At 38.9% G+C, this 22,014-nt stretch overlaps 1 protein-coding gene across 2 annotated transcripts; it reads left to right on the forward strand.

The window, feature by feature from the left end:
- Positions 1–8,371: 8,371 nt before the first annotated feature.
- TMEM74 (transmembrane protein 74) lies at positions 8,372–17,508 on the forward strand. 2 transcript variants are annotated; one of them, XM_081071103.1, is made up of 3 exons: positions 8,372–8,466; positions 11,031–12,113; positions 15,982–17,508. In XM_081071103.1, the coding sequence occupies exons 2-3, from the start codon at positions 11,425–11,427 to the stop codon at positions 16,094–16,096; spliced, it is 804 nt and encodes a 267-aa protein (XP_080927229.1). In that variant the 5' UTR covers positions 8,372–8,466; positions 11,031–11,424; the 3' UTR covers positions 16,097–17,508. The 2 variants fall into 2 exon arrangements, with proteins under 2 accessions (XP_080927229.1, XP_080927228.1); XM_081071102.1 differs by having other exon boundaries at positions 11,031–17,508.
- The last annotated feature ends 4,506 nt before the right edge of the window (positions 17,509–22,014 follow it).

Genomic DNA, 22,014 nt, shown 5'->3' on the forward strand with positions numbered 1-22,014 from the left:
ACCTTCTCCTTAGCAGAATGCCAGGTAGCTAGAGGAATTCAATTGGGTTAAGTTCCAGAGACCGTTAAGACTTCTGGTGAATATCTATGCGGGCCCCCAGACATTTAATACACAAGAACAACTGCTTGTGGACTAAAATGCTGGGACTTCTCTGACACTTTTAGTAAGGAAGAAAAGATAAATGTTCCTTTTACAAGCTAGCCTGCACTACGTTGGAACAAACTTGAAAGTAGAGATATTAACCTTATGTCCCTCTGTTTTTGAATTCCCTAGGGTCTAGCATAGTATCTGGCCAGAGTGTGAGCTCAGTAAATTTCACTAAATGTGTGAAGCAATAAATGTGATGCACAGACTAAAACATAATTCAAAAAGAAAAAAAAAACACATACACACAGCTAGACAAAGGGTGGACAAATTGAGTTACCTTATACTTGAAATTTGAAATTTCACTTTCCTTGGTATTATTTGAAGATGGCGTCTGTTTTTATCATCCTAATCATAAATCTTGAAGAAATGCATGTTATATTCTCATCTGATATGACTGTAAGAAATATGTGTAAGAAAAGAAATGAGGGCTCTGTTGGGTTAACAGAATTTGGAAATGAGTTACTTAGTCTGCCCTCACAGTGAGGGGAGATAGAGTAATACTGTAATGATCCACTTAATTATTTCTAAACTCATTTTGATAGATGGATGTTATAGCTTAGCAGATGTGACAGTGACACTGATTCTTCACAGTGACAGACTTTCATTACATATTTTACAGTTCATTACAGTGTTTTTCTCCCAATATTTAGTCTTCATTTCTATTGCTGCTTGAAATTTGGTTGTCTTGATTTTTAAAGGGATGGGTTTTCTCTTGCAGGCTGAGACATACATTGCATTCTTTTTTTAAAAATTAAAATTTATTGGGGTGACAAGTGTTAGTAAAGTTACATAGGTTTCAAGTGTACAAATCTGTAATACATCATCTATATATCACATTGTGTGTTCACTACCCAGAGTAAGTTCTCCTTCCATCACCATGTATTTGATCCCCTTTACCCTCATCTACTATCCCCCTCCCCTTTAACCCTCTGGTAACTACTAAATTATTGTCTGTGTCCATGAGTTTTTGTTTCTTCATTTGTTTGTCTTGTTCCTTTGTTGTTTTCAGTTTTATGCACCACATATAATGTGGTTCTCAACTTTTTCTGTCTGACTTATTTTGCTTAGCATTATAATCTCAAGATCCATCCATGTTGTTGCAAATGGCATTATTTCATCATTTCTTATGGCAGAATAATGTTCCATTGTGCATATATACCACAACTTCTGTATCCAATCATCTATCGTAGGACACTTAGGTTGTTTCTATGTCTTGGCCATCATAAATAAAGCTGCAATGAACATCGGAGCACATATATCTTTACGGATAAATGTTTTCAGATTTTTTGGGGTGGATACCCAGGAGAGGGATTACTGACCCAGCATTCTAATTCCCATTACAATCAAAGACAGACTTCTTACCATGTAAGAGCTCTCGTGCTCTGCCTCAGAAAACTAACACTCCACATTACTATTTGGTTCTCATTTTAGTAAAGCATATGTCCTAATTTAATTATTGCAACAGCCATTGCCAGATAACCAAATTCACTTTTCCTAGGCACACTGAAATCAAAATATTAATAGGGACTTAGAGAATTAGTTTTAGCTTGCTTATACATTTTATAAAATAAGAATGCTATTTGTGGAACTGCCATGTGCATGATGGTTCACGATGAACTTGTTCTTTAATTCTTCTGTTATTTTCCTTTTCTTATTCTTACCCTGAAACCCACTATCCATAAAAATTGATTAAATTGTCCTTTCCGGAATAGTTTCTTCCTTTCTTTTGGTTAAGGGCATTGTGTGTGTGTGTGTGTGTGTGTGTGTGTGTGTGTTTTCAGGTTTAAAAAAACAAAGGCATTCATTTGTAGCTTTTTGTTTTAGCTATAATTGTAGCAAAAAACCTACATAGAATTGGTAAATTTCAGGTTTAAGTTCTTCATTTATCAATTTGTTTATATATTCATTTATAAATATGAATGAGCCCCGGTAGTTGAGATCTGCTTATTGCCTTTTGTTTCCTCATTTATATATATTGTTTCTACTTTATTCATACAGAAGAATGATGTTACAGTAGGTTTCAAATTATATAGGGTCCTTAATCAAACACTTAGTTTATATTATACCTATGAGGAGATAGGCACTATGCTCAAACTGAGGAGTCAGAGGTAAATTAAACGTGGTACCTACCTCAAAGAGTTTAATGAGAGAGAAAAATGTATGAAAATAAGTCACATTTGGGTGTTTTCATATATATCAGAAAACCCAACTCAAGCTGGCAATTTGTTGACTCTAGTTATCAAGAAGCTCAAAGGCAAGAGGAATTTCAGCTAGGTTTAACCTTGACTTTCATTCTATTTGTTCTTTAGCCTCTTCCCTCCTCCTGTGTCAGCTTCAATCTGAGGCTAACCTACCTTATGGTTCTAAGCAGAAACAGGGACTACATGTTTCCATTGATCCAAAATTTGCACTTTACCTTGATTGGACTATTTCTGAGCCAATTATGACTAAAGGAGTGCCATGTTTGATTTGGCTTGGGACTGGTTCCTTCCTTTCCCTTAACCAATCACTGTAGCCTGAAGTAATATGATAATTTTGTTGATTTGAGCCCTCAAGCAGAGGGTAGAGTCAAATTTCCCCAAACCACAAAGCTGCTACACAAAAAAGGAAGACGGTTACCTAGAGAAAAATCCAGGTACTGTTACAGAAGAGAATGGTGGGAAATTGATATTGGTAAGGCAACCAATGAGTATGTGACAGGATCTGGATAATATCAGTTTTCCACCCATTCCCACTTTATGTTCAGACCCCACATTTTATGATTATAGTAGCTTGATTGCAAAAATGGTCCTAATTGTTCTATATCTCTAGCAATGTGACTTTGTATGTCCTCACATCAAGAAGTGAAGTCAATTCTTTTAATCTTTGAATCTCAGATAGGCTGGTGATTTGATTTAACAAAATAATGCTTTAGACATGACCGTGTGCGGGTTGTGAGCTCAGCCTCCAGACATTTTGTGTGCGTTATCTCCCTCTCTTTGAACGCTTCACCCCCTGTGAACTAAATGGGCTAGTCAGCTGGAGGGTGAGAGACCCCCATAGAACAGAGAAAAGCAGTTCCAACGCAGGCCATCTCAGAACAATCAGTGACCCATCATTTGACCACAGAGACATGAGAGAGCCCAGTCAAGACCAGGAGGGTCTGGTGAGAAGGTAAAATGGGCCCACAATTGCTTAGTCATGACTCTGAAACCCAGTAAACTCTTAAAACTAAAAAGTTTTCATTAATTTGTAGTAAACTCATTTTGCAGCAAAACCAACTCTGACCATACGAAAGGCTAACACTCTTTATCCAAACTAGTGTGAATATCCATCCTTTTTTGCTGAATATGATATTAATGTGTTTGACCACAGGGTGCTGCCCAAGATCCCACTGATGATTTTGCAAAATATATTGTTTACGCAAAATTTTAGCTTTCTAAAGTACCAAAAAAAAAAGAAAAAAATCAAATAAAAATAAATAAATAAAATGCAAACAAACCAAAAAAAACCCAATTTGAAATATATATAGCTCAAGAATTTAGGGACCTGAAAATCCATTTTACATAGAAAAATTTTTAGCCATCCTTTTCCTTTTTGCCTCTTCCCATCTGTGATATTTTGATTTATAATAAGAAATATATATTTGGTTCAAATCATGTACTCTGCTATTAATTTGAAACAAATATTTCCTATAATTCTGTTTTCTTTCACCCAGATAGTTTTAAACTTTTTAAAATTTAAATTTAAAATATTTTGAATAAAAATTGGGATATGAGACTTTTATTGTAGCTGAAATCACTCAAGACAAAAATGAGGTAAAGAAATAGGAAATACTGCCCCCTTTAGGAAAAGCACTTGCTCTCAATTTGGCTATAGTCTTCCCACACCCTGAACTGTCTGTATCCAGCCACTTTATTTAAACAATATGTCTGCCTGATCATTGGAAGTATTCTTATCTAAAGGAAACTTTTATATTTAATATGACTTTATTTTGTTCCTAGAATTTTGTTAGTAAGTGAGATCATTACTCTAAATCTTGGTCATTTTTATTCTTTCCTTCCATCATTTAGAAGTGCCAGCTTGGGGCACAAAGTAAATCCTATTCCTTGTGCTATTTCTATTAAATGATTTAGCCTCAATCCAGCCAATTCTAATAATGTCTTTTTTACCTCCTTCCAATATAGCCTCTCCTGGTAACTCTAAATCCACTAAGAAAATGTATTTGCAATCAGTCCTTATTATTATTGATGCAGAGAGAAAACTGGAAAGTTTTCTCAGTCATCATTATAAAAGACTCATCATTGTTAAAAGTCCCTGCACTACCTTTGATTCATACAATAAAGCTACTGTTCAGAATCTATTTTTCCACTGATTAATTTATTGTAATCATGATTGTTCCTCCCATACTTCTCAGAATATAAGTAAACAGGAAATATGAGACATAGTAAAATTATGGAAGGTAAAAATCACTACTTAGACTTTAATATTTTAGTAGTTTCAATCATTTCATAAGCATATAATGAGGAACCACTGTTGCCTATGTGTTTTACTGTTTCATGCCCATGTGTAGCTTTAAAGATGTGGAAAGAATATTTTGGTTCTCAAACAGCTTAAATTTTATCTTGGAAGAGAGACCACATAGAAAGCAGTATAAAATGTCCACAAAATACTTCTATGATGTAAAATTACAGTATAAAAGTGTATTATGCCACTAGAATGACAATTAGAAGAGTGATACCACATTAGGGGTGTTGAACAAGAAAGGCCCTTGAAAAGGTTCTTGGGTCAGATTTTGAGGAAAGTTTTAGACATGGACTTATAGGAGACAGACGTGAAGTTATCCCAGCAAGCGGTATTTTTTTGCAGAGCTTTACATTCCAGGAGCTCAGTCTGTCCACATTTATTCTATTTCTGCCAGATTTGGAAGGAGATTTTGTAGTGTGTTGGCACAGAGTCGATACATTTTTTTTTGAGTCGATACATTTTTGATGCTCAAGAATATGTAGACAGTCAAGTGAACTATATATAGAAATAGGAAATGAGAGAGAATAACGTGGATAGATAACCATCTCCAGTCTCAGTTCAGTCTTGTCATTTTCCTCACATTATTCAAGAAACACTGCAGGAGGTCATAAGACATTTAATACATGGATAATGATCTTAAAGAGCTTACAATTGCCATTAGATGTTTAGACACTGAAGGCAGGAGTTAAACAATATGCGGTAGTCATCTAGACACACAAGTAATGTAGACATACAAGACAGTGGCAGACACATATAAAAAAATGAGCGCTGATAAGTCCTAGCAAAGTTCATTAGAGGCAGAATCTTTGGGGGCCAACTTGGAGGAAAAGGGCTTCCTGAAAGAGCTGTAACTTAGAATCATTCAGTAGGGAGACCACAGAGGTCCTCTAATCCAACTAGATGAATCCCTTCTATGACATCACTAATAAATGGCTCATCTTTTTTTTTTCCTCTTCAGTAATACAGAATTCACTTTCATGAGACATTCTATTTCAAGTTCTTAGAGTGTTCTTCCTTCTATTCGGTCCCAAATTAGCCTCCTTATTAAATCTGATAATGCTATCCAGAGCTTTCCTGTGTTGGTCATCCTCAGGTTCTCCAGTGTGTCACAGATGTGCTGGCATATCCATTCCCTTGGCCCTCCGAGCTGCCCTGCCTGGCCTGAGGTCGCCACAGCACCACCACTATGACCACAAGAAACCTCTCGTGTGTATTCAGTGCAATAAATATGATCACCTCTTATGTACACTCTGCTGTGAAAAGGATTGTGAAGGATTGTGGTAGTGAAGACATCCAGGTTCTAGAATCAGAAAGACCCCAGTTAGAATCTTGGCTCTGCTAGTTATTAGTTCTCATACTTTGGGAAGAGATGATACCATTTTAATTCTCAGTTTGTACAATGGAAAATGGATATAATAATACTGGCTCCTTTCTAGAGATGGTGTAAGAATTAATGATAACACATTAGGACTAGTAAATACTATTAGTGTCATTGGTTCTGCTTTTACCCTTTTTTAACTAGTATGATGTAGAATCCCTCTTCTATTTTACACACTTCACGTTACTTAAAGCTAGTTTTGTTTCCTGTAATTCTCCTCCTCTGGCTAAATATCCCAAGATCCTTCAGCATCAACTTGTAAAATGTGAGTTCAAGTTTCTTCAGCTTTTTAGCTGCTCTCTTCTAGACACCCTACGATGTCTTCGTATTTCCTTTTAAATGCATAGTACTAACAGAATGAACCCTTGCAAACGTGGCTTAATGAGTAGTCCTTGGAGGTTTGAGGGAATCGGGAAATGGAGGAAGGATATTCTCACTGTAGAATAGTGTAATGAGTGAAGGAGAAAAAATCATAATACACACATCATGTTTGTCAGTAAATGTGCCTAACTGGCTAAAATAGAGTCATGGGGGAAAATAACTAAAAAGATTTTAAAGGGACTGGGTTGTGAAGTCCCTGAAACTATGAGACTATGAATTCTATCAGTATAAAGAAAAACCAAAAAAAAAATAAATAAAAATAAAAAAATAACCAACAAAATTATCATTATAAGAGATTCATCTATCACTTGAAAGCAAGTAAACACAGAATTTATGTGAGCTACTCACAAACAGCAAAATGTTATAAATATTATAACCCTTCTTTTGTTTCCACTAGATGAAAACAGTCAATAGTCTTAGAATCTCCCCAAAGGAGATGCTGAAAACTTGGATATGACCCACGAACCACACATTCCCTTTGGCTATTGACTGCTGCAGTCCACTATGGTTAGAAAGTGGTTGGTGACTCAAAGTAGTTACTTCATCCTATCCTGAGAGTCACAACTCAGTAGCTTCAACCTCCAGATTTCCTTTGCTTCTAACCCTTTCTCTTTTTGTCTCTGGTCCTTCTTCCATTCATTCAATTTTCATAAGGATTAGAAGGTGTTGAGGTTCATTCCCCACCCTTGCTGAGAACAAGCTGTATGACTTTGGGCAAACCACTTAGCTTCTTTGTAATTCAGTTTCCTCTTCTATAAAACTGAGGATTTCTACAGGACTTCAAAAATTAGTTGTGACCACTAAATGAGTTGATGTATAGGCTCCTGCATCCCCCCACCTCACCCCATTATCCGAAAGTAGAGCATTCCTATGAAACTTTTTGTAAGCTGGAATGGTGTACAGTGAAAAAGCAATTAGCATTAATTTATATGGGAAATTTATTAAGCATTCCCAGACCCCAAAATATAACCTACCAAATCATACCAAATAAAACCTAAAATAACACTAACATAGTAAAAGGAATATGATAAATATACAGCCTATGTAAAGTAGAAATAATTTTTGTACAGTGTAGTTTTACTTACCAGTGCGTCCTGCCTTTATAACAGCTTGCTGCAAACAAACACTGATCACTATCCTGGCTTTTTGCCTTTTTCTCATAAAAGTCAAAATCCTCTTTGGATTTCTTTCAGTGAGTGAAAACAGGTACTACTGTAGGTCTTCCATTAAATCAAAGTGGAATGAAATGAGCTTTCAAAAAGCGAGGGATACCTGTCTCTAAAGCGATTAGGAGAGTCTGGCAATAAGTGCTACTTATGTTAATTGTTGTTATTTTGCATCATTATTTTTCAGAATTCAACAGGTATCAGACACTCTGCTAGGCACGGGGGATGGCATAGGTGAATGGGACCATCCCTTATTACAATCAATAGTCACATTTCTCCTGATTTTGTGGGCAAGACAATGACTTTAGAAACAGATGCCTGGATGTAATTTATTAGCTACCATTTATTGTCTGTGCAACCTTGAATGAGGCTACTTAATTCCTCTGAGCCTCTTTCCTCACCTGTAAATAAAGATTAATAAAACCTTCTTAGGTCTATTCTAAAAAATATAAAATATGCATACTGCCTGGCACACAGTTGGAACTAAATACACACTGCTTCCCTTGTAATCCTGTGCATACGTCTCAGGCTGAGGGACCCACGGCCTTCGCTTAGACCCCAGTGCTTAGCACCCAGCGCCTTCTTCCAAAGTGCCAGGCAGGAGTATCGAGGGACCTATAGTGGAAGGGCAACAGGGACGTGGTGAGAGGGAGACAGGGGAGCCCCACCCCGGACTACATCTCCCGGGATGCTCAGCAAGAGGGAGTGCCCCGCCCCGCCCCGCCCCGCCCCGCCCCACGGGCACAGCGGGGGCTGCACATCGCGCGCGCGGAGCTCAGAGGCGCGCGGTGGCCACAAGTGCCACGGCGGTGATCGGGGACTTTCCCGAGGAGCCCTGCAGGGACACGCGCGTGGTGCTGCAGGCGCACTGGGTAACCAAGGTTGGAGGTGAGTGGCGGAGAGTACGATGGGGAGGAGGCGCCTGGACGACGGAGAGACCCGGGAGCCCGGCGGAGCAGGGGAGCGCGTTCCTACTCCCTACCCTCGGTGCCTGCCCAGCCTCGGGGTACTCGGGGAACGCAGCCCGATTCGGAGTGTCTCTAGCGGGCACGAGTTCACCCGCAATGAATTGATTGCTCTCGCGGGGGCCACTGGTGCCCGGTGTTTGCCGCGCGCCCTCCCCGCACGGCGCGCGCAGGACGGATCAGTCACCTCCCCTCGACCAGCCTCGCTTGGTCAGTTAGTTGCAGTGCAAATATTAATGCTTTTAATTGATGGCAGACGAATGGGCAAAGTGCTTTCCGCTTCGCTTTGAGGTGCAATTTTATTAACTGTCTTCTTAAATAAACCAGACAGAAGAGAGGGAAGGGACGGAAGGCAAGAGCCTTTAGCTGGTCCCCTGGGATCATTCTCCACGAAGGATGGAAGCCTCTAATCACAGCTGCAAAGGAAATCGACTGTGCAGCTAGTATATCACCTATGGAACAAGCGGAGTCTCTCTTTAAATAAAAGATAGACGTAGGAAAAGGGAATGAAGTGGAGATTTCTCTCCTTCTTTGTTGTAAATTGGAAGTCCCGTAAGGGTCTCTGCCGATTTTATCCAGAGTAGTCCAGTGTGATGAATTAATTGTGCTAACGGTTAATCAGAGCGCCTAATGTCTGAGGGACCAGCGAGATGATTTCTCATTTCAGTAATTGATCAAACCCGTTACCATCGATTCGTTCACTGAGGGATCCGGCAGTAAGGGTGGTTTTCCTGCGCCTGGTGTTCTGTTTTTGTTTTTTAAAATGTGTTTGTTTTGTTTTCTGTTTTAGCTGCAGAGGCACTCCAATAATAAGAAAAAAAAGTGGATTAAAAAACCCCACAAAACTCTAATGTAGAGCAGAAAGCACATGGATTCCCTCCCCCCATATTTTAAGTGAGTTACCAGGTCGACCTTAGATGAGCTTTACCTGTGTTTTTGTGGGGGTTACCAGCTGTTGGAGCTGTGGATTTTGAATCATAATAAACCCTAAGCCGTGGCTTAAATCAGTTAGTACCCTGGACTTAGAAGCAAAATATAAGGGGCCCTTGTTTGAATTTTTATTCCCCAGAAAGACGTGAGAGGCAGAGAAAGATGGGTAACTGGTTTTCTGCTCAACTTAAAGTTCTACCCCAGGAAGGTCCCACTCTGCATTGGGGGTGAAGGAGTGTCATGGATGCAGAGATCCAGAGGTAACCCTGGAAATAGCTTCTCACCTATTTGCCTCAATAGAACTATAGCTCTGTGGGTTTCTAATTTGTCTTTTCTTGTCAGTTTACTTCTAAATTGGCTTTGTAAAAACTTCTGGATGGTCAATTTCCTGTGCAGATGTGTTAGCAAAGTGTGCAGAGGGAGAGGAACTCAGACCCATGCAGACCCAGTTAGCTGATCTGTACCTGGAGCAGGCAGCTGTGTGTGTGTGTGTGTGTGTGTGTGTGTGTGTGTGTGTGTAGGAGTAGGCTGGCCCATAGTATGATTTTTTGCTGTTTATAATGCTCACTTTTTTGCCCAAATTTGTAAGGGAAAAATAACGATGCACATTCCACATGGGTAGTACTGATTCCCTATCTATATAAATGTTTTTAATTATTTTATTTATGCTTATGAGTTAAAAGCATAAATGACTCTAGAAATCAATAACGATATCCATATGCAAGATACCCTGGAATACGATAATCGGTTTTGTTAAACTTACAACGAACTTGCAACTAACGACAAAGAGTTCTTGGCGGTCTATGATGCATAAATATCGTAAATTTGTTGTAAATTTGTTACCAGTACATAAAACTTCTTGTACCTTGTACCTGTTTTTGTGTTTTGTAATTATTTGTTGCATAAAATTTCTCGTACTATATGTTAAAAACTAAATGCTAAAATTCCTTTATAATACAAAAAACATCTAAATGTAAGCACCTAAATGTAAACTAATAAAAATTTGAATTAAAAAATTAAAATGAAAGATGTTTTTCCCTGAAAGTTTGGGCCAAAAACTGGGTGCGCATTATGGACAGGAGTGCATTATACACGGCAAAATATAGCATTTGCAGGGATCACATAATGAGACTTGTCATCTATATACTCCAGGTCCAGAACATGCTGCCATCATGTAGCAACAAGGGGATGGGCTAAAAATGGAAGCACAATGAGCAAGCATAGGGTCTTGTAAATACTGTGACTAGGGTCATTGGATGTATGTAGTGTAAGGTTAGGAGAGGTGGCTGGCTAAGCTTGCTATCTTTCACCCTCTTCCGAGCTACCCAGCCAAAATGCTTAGCTCCAGCTCTAGTGGAGCCCAACTGATAGTAACATATTCATTCACCCATGGTGATGCTCTAAATCTAGTCTGTATTAGAATCGGTTCTGAGCTAAAGAGAGTGTAAACACAATTTAATTGAATTGTTGAGAAGTCTGTGCTTCCCTAGCTTCTCCAGAAAATCTACAGCTCTGCTAAAAAAGGTCCCTGCCTTTCTCATTTGTATCTTTATACAGGAAACCTGTCTTCTCATTGAGGGCTCCTGTCACAGGAATGTGTGAGTCCTTGGATAAATTTGGGTTGGTGACGACAATTCTTTCCTCAGAGACACTGCCACCTCCTCTGTGCTCCTTTTCTACCCTGACCTACGTGTCCCAGTGTTACTTCCTGCGCTAAGTCAGAAGATTTTCCCTTTTCACACTTTCCTGACACTAGGTGTCCTTTCCTTTCTTTTAGCCCTTTGAGGAGGACCTGGTGCTAAAGTGTCAACAGCTGTGTCTGCAGAGGCAATGTGGGCCTCTGAAGCAGCACTGCTGGTGGCGCAGCCTTAGCTCCTGCTGAATTCTTTTCTAACTGGGTTGCTATTGGCAAAATTTCTGGAAGCAGCAGGGGGATGTCTGACTAGCTCCTATGGAGCTCCAATACATTGCAAAGGAGAGCAGCCAGGTAGGCCTGTGCGGTGCTGTGGACTGGAGTCCTGGGGGGCCTCCCGCTGACCAGGCAGATGCAGCAGCCACCAAAGCTGCTCTCTGCTGCCAGAGACACTGCACATCGCCACCAGGAGCAGCGGAGATGGAAGAGTCTAAACGTAGCCCTTCTCTAGCATCCTCTTCCTCCCCTCTGCAAGACAGTGTTATTCCGCCAGACTCCTTCCCACCAGGACCGCTCAACTCAGGGAACCACCGCATAACAGCAGAACGGCAAGTCTGCAATTGCTGCAGCCAGGAATTAGAAACTTCTTTTACCTATGTGGACGAGAATGTGAACTTGGAGCAGAGGAACGGGAGCTCCCCTTCAGCAAAAGGGAGGAACCACTTGGGAGATCTTGGCTGGGGAAATCCAGATGAGTGGTCGCACGAGGCTGCCATATCCTTGATATCTGAAGATGAAGATGACACAAGTTCGGAAGCCACGTCTGCAGGGAAGTCAGTGGACTATGGTTTCATCAGCGCCATCTTGTTCTTGGTCACTGGCATCTTGCTGGTGATCATCTCTTACGTTGTCCCACGGGAAGTGACTGCGGATCCCAACACCGTGGCTGCCAGGGAGATGGAACGCCTGGAGAAGGAGAGCGCCAGGCTGGGGGCACACCTGGACCGGTGTGTGATTGCTGGGCTCTGCCTGCTTACGCTTGGGGGGGTCGTTCTGTCCTGTTTGCTAATGATGTCTATGTGGAAGGGGGAGCTGTATCGTCGCAACAGGTTTGCCTCTTCCAAAGAGTCTGCAAAACTCTACGGTTCTTTCAACTTCAGGATTAAAACCAGCACTAATGAAAACACCCTGGAACTGTCCTTGGTAGAGGGAGATGCTCTCGCTGTACAGAGTTAACTCTGGTTGTGAGCTTCTTGAGAGTCTACCTTGGCATTTTATATGAAACAACAGAGAAAAACAAACCATATTTCTTAAAATTAACAGTGCAGTTTGTTTGCCTGACAAGAAAAGTTTATTTCCCAAACCAACAGCCTGTGAGGGTTTTTGTTCTCCATGTTTTTATTTTTATTTTTATTTTTATTTTTATTATTTAGAAGAAAAGTCATGCAAGAAGCATTAAGAAACCACAACCAGTTACACAAGTCCTACTAAAGAGCTGAGACTAGTTAATCCGTAATGGCCTTCAACTTCAGCTTCAATAGCAAAATATTTCTAACAACCCAGTGTACAAATGATTTCTTTTACAAGATATGGGATATTATTTTTTGGACACTAGGAGTCTCATACACAATCAGATCAATCATAGTAATGTATTTTGTGAAAAAGAACGTAAGCACTAATCAGGTAATAAGGCTTATATTTAATTCTCAAAGGTTCTTATCTATTGTCTTGCTAAAGTTTTTCTTCTTATAATTTGTCTAAACACTAAAATACAGTGTTTTGAATTTGAATATTTTGAAACTTGGGGCATTGGTTATTTTTTAAAAACTATAAAATCACATATTATGTTTAAAATTATTCCTGTACTCAGAAGTGCTAACTAAGTCATTAGAATAAACTCTCTAGTAAAAGAAAATTATAAAATCATTGTAAGACCAATCTGAATTTAACCCATAGTGCTAGTACCAGATATTAGCCAGTGTCGCATACCCATTTTCTAGATGAAGTAAAATTAGTAGCAGATAAAAATTTCATTTTCTTTTGTGGTTTAGCCATCATACTGGTTATCCATGCTCTTGGAGTTTTTCCTCATTCTCACACCAGAGGCAAAGTGTAAGATAGTTATAATATATTTCCAGACATCTGAACATCTAGGCAGGCGTGAGTCATTGGTTCTGACATACTCCTAGGTGACATTTTGTTGTTGTTTGGAGAAAACGTCTAATACAATAGCAGCTAGACTTGGGGACTGTCCCTAGAAGTCAGTATCACTTGCTGTAGGCCAAGTAACAAGATACTGCCCCAGGATGGCAGCAGTCCTTAAACCCATAGCCCAAAAACTAAAATGGATGGGAGGTGTGGAGGGGAAAGAGAGGGGGTGGTGATTAAACACACTGGTTCAGTGGGAACTGCACTCCTCACCATGGTCTAGGTATCATTCTGCCCTCCTTTTATATCCAGGCCCTATCCAATAACTGTGAGCTCTTGCCTCATGAAGTTCAAACTCTAGTTCTATGAGAGGGATGATGGGCTATGTCGTCACAACTGTGCACAACACACACCCAGTGTCCACACTAACACACCATCTCAGTATGCTAATGATTCAGGAAGGGGGTGGAGCATGCAGGCTCAGAAGAAATATCTTGCATTTTTCAACTGTTCCTTGACTTGTTCCCAACCTCATGTTGGAGGATTTGTTTGAACTTCCATTACTGTGTGACCACAATCACTGGTGTTACCATAACCCATGGTGTCATTCTTAAAAGAGGACTGGAGCTGGGAATTGGGGTGTGAGGGAAGGCATGGGGAAGTGAGAAAGTGCTTTCTTTGTAGATTCTAAAGCCTAATTCTAATGCCTGAAGTTTTTGTTGTTATTGAGGGCTGTGAAATATGTGGGTGACTTTGTGTGTGTGTGTGAGTCAGGATATGTAGGTGAATGAGTGCTTGTGGGTGTCAGAGATCGATGTGATGAATTAGGTATGCAGTGTGTTACTCAGGGTCAAGGTGAAACACAAAAGAGAGGATCAGAGGATAGTAAAAATAGAGAGGACAGGTATGTGAAAGGTAAAAATGAGAAATTATATGGACATCAGAGGAAGCTAGATGGAGATCAGTACCCTATAGAATATACTATTATTGATTCAGAAAGAATGGGGACAATATACACATGATTTCTTTTTTCTATTGCTGTTCTTTGTGCTTTTTGAACAAACTTTTGTTTTACTGTGACTCTCATGTCATTTTGTGGTTTGTGTTGAGGCCAGCTTACCAGTGGTAGAAATCTCATATTCTGAAGGTTTGTAAATTGTCAGCTTCTAGTCTGCTTGAGGACCCTCTTTGGATGACATTGAGCCAATCAGGGTACGATCTCCTGCTTGGCTGAGTGAGTAGGTCTGAGCTGTGGTTTTTGTTGTTGTTGTTGTTGTTTAATACATTTTAAAAATATGTGTTTATTCATAGAAGCTAAGTGGGATCAGCTAAGTTTATTTTTATTTACTTATGAAACAAAATTAATTAGCCAAATCAGAGACTAAACGGAATTAATTGTGTGGCCTGATTTTCAGCTTATTTTCAGACAAATTTGAGAATCAAGTATTAAGAAGATTTTTCAATTCTAAAAACTGATGATCAAGGAGAAAAAGCTAAAGCTTTTCATTTGGAAGCATTTAATAAACCTTGCAGGGCTACCAAATGATGTATAGTTCTGATGGGCTCTAAAGGATAGATATAGTAGCTATAGATATATTAGGAAAAGAAAATATTCCGGGGGAAAAAAGACTTAAGTCAGAATGTATTTTCTTCCTTAAAATGTTAAAATTGAAATGTAGTATGTAAATGCTTATTTCAACATTTTAAAAAATCTGTTTAAATTTAAATTTATAGGGCACGCTCTTTTAAGGTTCTAATCATATGAGGGCAGACTATCACACCGAAAGGATCCAATTCAGAAAATCATCTGGATGTCTCCTTTCGTGCTGTGTTGACACAATCAGGTAACTGCCTGACTCAGCTTTTCCACAGGATTTTGGTTGTGTAGCCCTAGTCCTTCCTATCAGTGCCTGAATTCAAGATGAAGTTTACTTGAATTTAAAGTAACGAAAAACGCTGAACTTTAGACACTGTTGTTCCCAATCTGACAAAGAGAATTTTGGGGGGCTCTAAACATTGATTTAGCAGTACTGTGATAAATGTTATAGACACAGAACAGATGATAGCTATGGTGTTGGTCTTGGAAGATTTATGATCTTAGTGTTCTCTCTTCAGCATGGTGCTTGTTATCGAGAGTTTTTATTGCTAGACCTGGAAAAGCAAAACTCTTTTTCGAAGGTCTGTAGTTTAGGTCTTTAACTTATTTACCAGGTTTTAGAAAACTAAACTGAGTCACCTTCCTCATCTAAGAGAAAGCAGTTCTTTGTTCAATGCAGCCCAATGGAGTGAGTACCAGAAAGAAAGCTGTGTTTCTCCATCACTTCTGGGATCTCCATGCTGATAATGGACAGTTTAATCCTTCTGATGACTTTATTAAACTATTCCTTTTTACGGCACCTTAAACTGTTTGTAGCAGAGCTTTAGCGTTTTCTTTGCAATGTTGTGTGACCCTTCTAGCCATTTGGAGCTCCTGAAGCTGACTGTGTAGGATGTACTGGGCCCCTCATAAGAAGAATGTCTTTTCTCCAGGTTGCCCATTTCACAACTGATTTGTGGTTTAGAGGAAGGAGTACAGGAAGTTCTTGGGGGCTGTGGGTGCTTTTACCCACATGACTGCTATACCCCTTGATTCTGGCCTACCTAGACACTGCCTTGATATGAGTATCACATGCTTTGCTCTCTGCTTAAAATATCTGAGTCCATCCCTCTCATACTTATTTGTTTTAGGGACCCAGTTGGACCAATGCTGGCACATGTCCTTTGCGGAGCAAATTTAGAAAAAGACACAGGCCTTCAAATTCATTTGTGCCATTCCTTTGCCTCCGAGTGTCAGGATAAATGAGTGAGCACTATGCCAGTTGAATATCAAGAATTAAGGGTCTGAACACAAGTGACTCTACATTTTGTGCCTTTGTGACAGGCAAACATTCTAGGCACGAGGACTTGAACATTTCAGCCTTCATCTTTCACATGTGCTGTGACAGGCACATGCAAAACCTTACCGGGATTAATCATCTAAAGTTAAAGGAAAAAAATGTTTTATATATCTATTAGAGGAAGGTGTTTCAATCTGAAGTTCAGATTCCATTGCCGCAATTACTGCTACCACAAAATTGTGGTCTGACAAAAGAGATTCACAAGCTTCACCAGTCGTTCACCTACTCAGCAAGATTTAATACCGCCAACTAGATTCCACTGTGACAAAGGAATAAAGCAGATCCTTACAGTTCTCTGTAATGGGGTTTAATGTTTCCTAGAACTGGACAGAACGAATGACCAAAATGAGAAGAATTAAAATGAAGTCTCACTGGCTTTTCCCTGCACAAAACAGTTCACAACAAAGAGAACTAACACATCGTTGTCTCTCAGCTGATTTTCAGTTACGTCATTTTATGGTTCATAGAACTATAATAGTCCCTCCTTCCAACTTTTATGGGCATAAGCCTTGGGAAATAATTTGCCTGACTCGTGCACTGACACTGTAAAAAGATGTTATTTTAAATATGGCAAATTGATTTCAAAAGTCTGTGGCTTATACTTAAGAGCGTACCTGTGGTTTATGTTTGTTAGTGTGCAAGTTTATGTACACTCAAGTCTGTGTATGCCTGAGGAAAATATTTTATAATTATAGAACTGTAATATCCAAAGCTATTGTTAGAATAATGTTCTCATAGGAGATTTGGCATGCCTTAATGTTGACTTTAAGGACAAGAGAAGTCTTTCACAGGCCATGAATGAAGAATGTGGAATCAACCTCAGAATGAGACGCCATAGTTAATGTAGATCTGTTTTGGTTGTTCAGCCTCCCTCACATGTTTGACTTATTTTTTTAAACTCTCTGTTTCTGGCTCATAAGAATGTGGCATATTTAGAAATTATTTTATCATGAATTATTATTTTATTTCAGGGAAATAGGGCTCTAAGTTTTAGTAACTCTCTTGTGTTTCAGGAACTGCCAGCCTTATTTTCCCATTGCCATCTTCATGCAGCCTAGCCAGGCTCCAAACGTGTCATACAAGAAAATGAAGATGGGTCATTACTATAGAGTATACTGAGAGTTTTTACTTTGTGGTTTTCATCGTGCTTTTAATTTTACTTGCCATGTAAGAAAAATAATTTGATGTTGATTATGTGTTATTTGATACCGTAAAAGGGCAGGTATTAAGGTTATGGGCTTTTCCTTAGGGCATTCGATGCCTTATGTGTTAATAGCAAGTGTGTCATGTCATTTTAAAATAAAACTATTTATTAAGATATTTTATTGTGTTTGTTAAATTTTTTTGAAATCTGAACCTGTGATGCTGATTTGGTCTTTTAAAATTATGTTTGAAATTATGTTTCTAAAAAAAGTAAAAGTGATGTTTATCCCCAATTCAAGTATAACACTCTTCTTGCTACCTACCATTGAACAGTGTAAACTATGCCTTACTTTTTTAGTTTATATGAAATATGAAATAGTCAAAGCTATTTGGATTTCTCTAAATTACTCACTATTGAACTTAGACTGTGAATTCCACCAGGTGGAAAAAAATATATAAATAGATAATTTAGAAAACACTATCAACAAATCTTTTAGGTGAGAAAGAAATATCGAATTAGCTTATGCCCCTGCTTTTAAACTTCTCTTAATCTAATTTTGATCTCCATTTTCATTGGAGGGGATACATCAGAATCTATATTGTTAAGTGGAATTGTATCCTTATTATGTTTTAGTGCTATCAAGGTTGAGAAGTCTAAAGGGACAATTTGAAGTGAGGCCCCATGTATTGCTCCACTTATTTAAAACAAAAATTGGATCAAGATTTTTGTCTACCATAAAGAAATAAAATCTAGTTTTTTAATATATATTTTTTCTAGACCCTTTTCTTTTTCTTTTAACCACCTCTGATCATTCATAATGAGCTACATAATGCTGCTACACTTTCACTGTCTGGCTACATGACCCTTACAGGTCAGCAGGGAGGCTCTCAGAAACGCAATCTAATGCAGCTATCTTTTCAAATGTTACTGGGAAAAAGCTACAGGGAAAAAGAGAGTCTGAAAAGTCTGGAAGAGGCACTGCTTCTCCTCACAACTTGTTAGCCAGCACTAGTTACACAGTCCCACTCAAGCCAGAAAACACAGTTCCATCATGTGCCCTAAAATGGGGAGAATTAGAACTGTTTGGAAGATGACACTAATGACTGCCACAATTTCTAAGGTCTTTGTGATGTTAAAGCACATTGTGTATCAATGAACATAAAACTTCTTGCATTCTCTTGCAATAACCGCTTTTAATCAATTTATTTTTAACACTTTTGTACTGAGGGCAAAACAAACAACTATTCTGAAAACTCTCCAGAAAAAAAGCACAATTTAGTAGTTCTGGACTAAAAATACTTAAATAGGGAAATGATTGAAATTTCCCGTAAGATAACCTACATGGTTTTTGTTGTATTATTTTATCATAAAAATTGGGAGATTAAAATAAGCCAATACCAATGTTTTTAACTCATGGGCAGGAGGTCTTACATTCTTAAGTCCTTACTATGTATTCAATTTATACCTTACTCATTTAATTCTCAGAACATTCCTGCAAGACAAGTATTATTATCTGAATTTTAAAAATGAAAAGCTAACGCTCATGAATTGTAGATGACTAGGCAAAGTTACACAACTAATAAACAGTGGAGAAAGGATTGAAACCTAGGACTGCTTCACTAAAATCTCATTTATCCAGGTCAGAAGGAATACTACCCTTCTTGCAAAAAAATAAATAAATAAATTTATACTAGCTATCTTATTTTTCGTTTATCATTTTATAAAATAAGAGTCATGAGATTTGAGAAATACAAAACTCTATAAGGAAATCACACTAATATTTTGCTTTTGGATAATATAGCCATTTCTCAAATATAAAACCAAATTAAATCTATCAAAACTTACAGCTATCCTACTCACTGCCCCCACTGAGGTTCAGATAAGCCTATGCTTACACTTTTCCTTGGAGCTGAAAATAGAAAGTAGTTATTCTTCCTACGTGCACAATAGTTCTCATGGGATTTATGTAGTCTCCAGAAAGGCAACTAAGATGGAAAGAAGTCATATTTGAGTGATTACTATATGACAGGTATAATAATGGTTTCAGAACCAGGAAAACAAATGAAGTTTGAATGCCTGCTCCTCTATTCTTGTGAAGTCATCTGAGCCATAGTTTCTCCATCTGTAAAATAGGGATAATTCTGTTTGCTTTGCACTACTCTGATGAAACTTAAATAAGATAAGTGAGATCAAGGATGAGAGAGAACCCTGTGTGGTATTCTATCAAGATCCACCATCGTCTTATGTGGTTGCTTTGTAACAGCAGAACCTGGGTTTGGGAGCTATGTTCACGTTGATCACATGTAAGTACTACTGACTAACAAATAATTATACAGGGCCATCATCATGATCATAAATCATCTCTTCTTCCTCCTCTTTCCTCCTCTTTGTTTCCTTCTCTCATTCCTCTTTTTATCCTCCTTCTCATCTTCCTTTTCTGTCCTTCTCTCCCTCTTTCTTCATCATCATCATCTATGTGGAAACCATTCTTTTGAAGGCCTCTTATTTCCACCATCATAGATATGTCCAAGAAAGAAAATTATATTTCCCTTCATGAGACAGAAAATCAATCTAGAAAACTGTCTTTTGCTTAATTTTGAAGTACAATGTGCTAATATCTTGTACCATAATCCTCCAGACTTTGAATAGCTATAACTCCAATCATTTGCTATGTGACAGAAAATTCAGTTATCTTTTCAATAAAAGATTTTTGCTATAGAAAAGTCCAACCAGATTCTTTTATTTGGTTGGAAGTCTTTCTTTTCTCTTTCTTCCTTCTTTTCTTCCTTCCTTCCTTCCTTCCTTCCTTCCTTCCTTCCTTCCTTCCTTCCTTCCTTCTTTCTTCTTTCTTTCACATTCATATGTTAAACTGAAAAGATTCTCAGTTGAGCACACCCATTTATCAACACCAAAGAGTTTGTGTGCTTACATTGAATTTACCTTTGAATTTTACTTAACCCTGCCCACACTCTGCCAAATTAGCAAAATTAACTGCTCTGGAATACAGATGACATTAAGGACAATTGCTAAAATTGAACTTATTTTCCCTTGATACTTAAATGGCACAGTCAACCATGCCCCCTGCTGCTGAGCAGATCCACAGCAGGGAAACCGGGGGCACCAGAGAAGGAAGAGGGTAAAGCCAGGACCAGCCTTAAACCATACCTCAAACAAATGATGAGTTTAGGAAGGAATTCCCTGGTTGAAAACAAAATAAATGGGGATTGGGAGAGACTAGTGCTAGATCCAAGTAGTAGAAATGAGGCTGAGAGAGACTTTGAGAGACAAAGGTTCACTAATGAGACAGCTTTACGTCAAAAGATAACATTAAGGGCATAGCTGTTTGGGATAATCTCAAAAGAACCATCATTAAACTGATTAAGAGAAGATAAGGGTTAAGAAGCAAGGGAATAATTCAGGCTGGAGACAGGAAAATTTTGAGTGTAGTTATTGGCACCTGAAACTGATGAAAGCAAGTATCACAGAAAGCCTAAGTTTCTGAAGGAATTTCATTGCCAAGGAAGCCTTCGACCATTTGACCCTGAAAAGCAATACTTGGGCCCCAAAACTTGTAGAAAGCAGGCCTGAAATATATACAGGCCCCAGGGAAGGCAAACTCCTGAATATTCATTTTAGATGTGGCTGTGGAAGATAAAAGACAAGGAAGTAACTCCCAGAACCTTGAACAAGGGCCTAGGAACAGTGAATAAATCAGTTTCTTCTAGAAAGGAGAACAGAGCCTAGTCAAGGAATTTACCACACCCCTAGGATAGAAGGACTGAATAATGCCGGCCTGACAGAGTTTCAGCATGTCTATGGATCAATGATGGCTTGTGGTTTGCATGCCCCTGTTCTATCATTTTATATTATGTATGAGGTATAACTTGTCTTTCTCATTTATAGTTTTTCAGCTTGCAAAAAGAGACATGCAGGCCTTGTGAAGAAGACTGCACATTCTGGAGTTCTTGGACTTGGAGCTGGAGGCAATATCTGGATGGATCTTTGAGTCTTACATGCTGGGTGCTGAGTGTGCTCTGTGTGAGAAGGGGATACGCCATGGTAAATCCACCAAAGATCAGGCCCCATTTCCTTTGTGTAGAATTGTTGCTAGAACACAGTGGCCGTGCTAGGGACTACATTTCCCAGCTCCCTTTTCACTGAGGTGAGGCCAAATGACTAATTTGTACCAATGGAATGTGAGCAAAGTGATGTGTGTCACTTCCTGGCTGAAGAAATTGAGAAATTTTGAGAAAGCTATATACCTTTATTCACTTCCCTCCCCAATCTGGTTGGGGGGGATGAAGCTGATAGTTAATTTTATGTGTCAACTTGACTGGGCTAAGTGATGCCCATATAGTTGGTAGGACATTATTTCTGGATGTGCCTATAAGGATGTTTCTAGGAGAGATTAATTTTTAAATGGGGAGAACGCATAAAGAAGATTGCTGTCACCAATGTGGGTGGGCATCATCTAATATGTTAAGGGCCTCAATAAAACCAAAGGGTAGAGGAGGGGCAAATGTGCTCTCTGCTTAAGCTGGGAGATCCATTTTCTCCTACCCTCTGACACTGGCACTCTAGCTTTTTGGGCCTTCAGACTCAGACTCGGACTCGGACTCGGACTCAGCTTGTGACTTAAACCATTGGCTCCTCTGGTTCTCAGGCCTTTGGGTTTAGACT

Source organism: Rhinolophus hipposideros, assembly GCF_964194185.1.
Source record: "Rhinolophus hipposideros genome assembly, chromosome: 13".
NCBI lineage: Eukaryota > Metazoa > Chordata > Mammalia > Chiroptera > Rhinolophidae > Rhinolophus > Rhinolophus hipposideros.

What these genes read in the sequence shown, in the direction of transcription:
- TMEM74 (XM_081071102.1), top strand. Translation starts at nt 11,425, where the DNA reads ATGGAGCTCCAATACATTGCAAAGGAGAGCAGCCAGGTAGGCCTGTGC.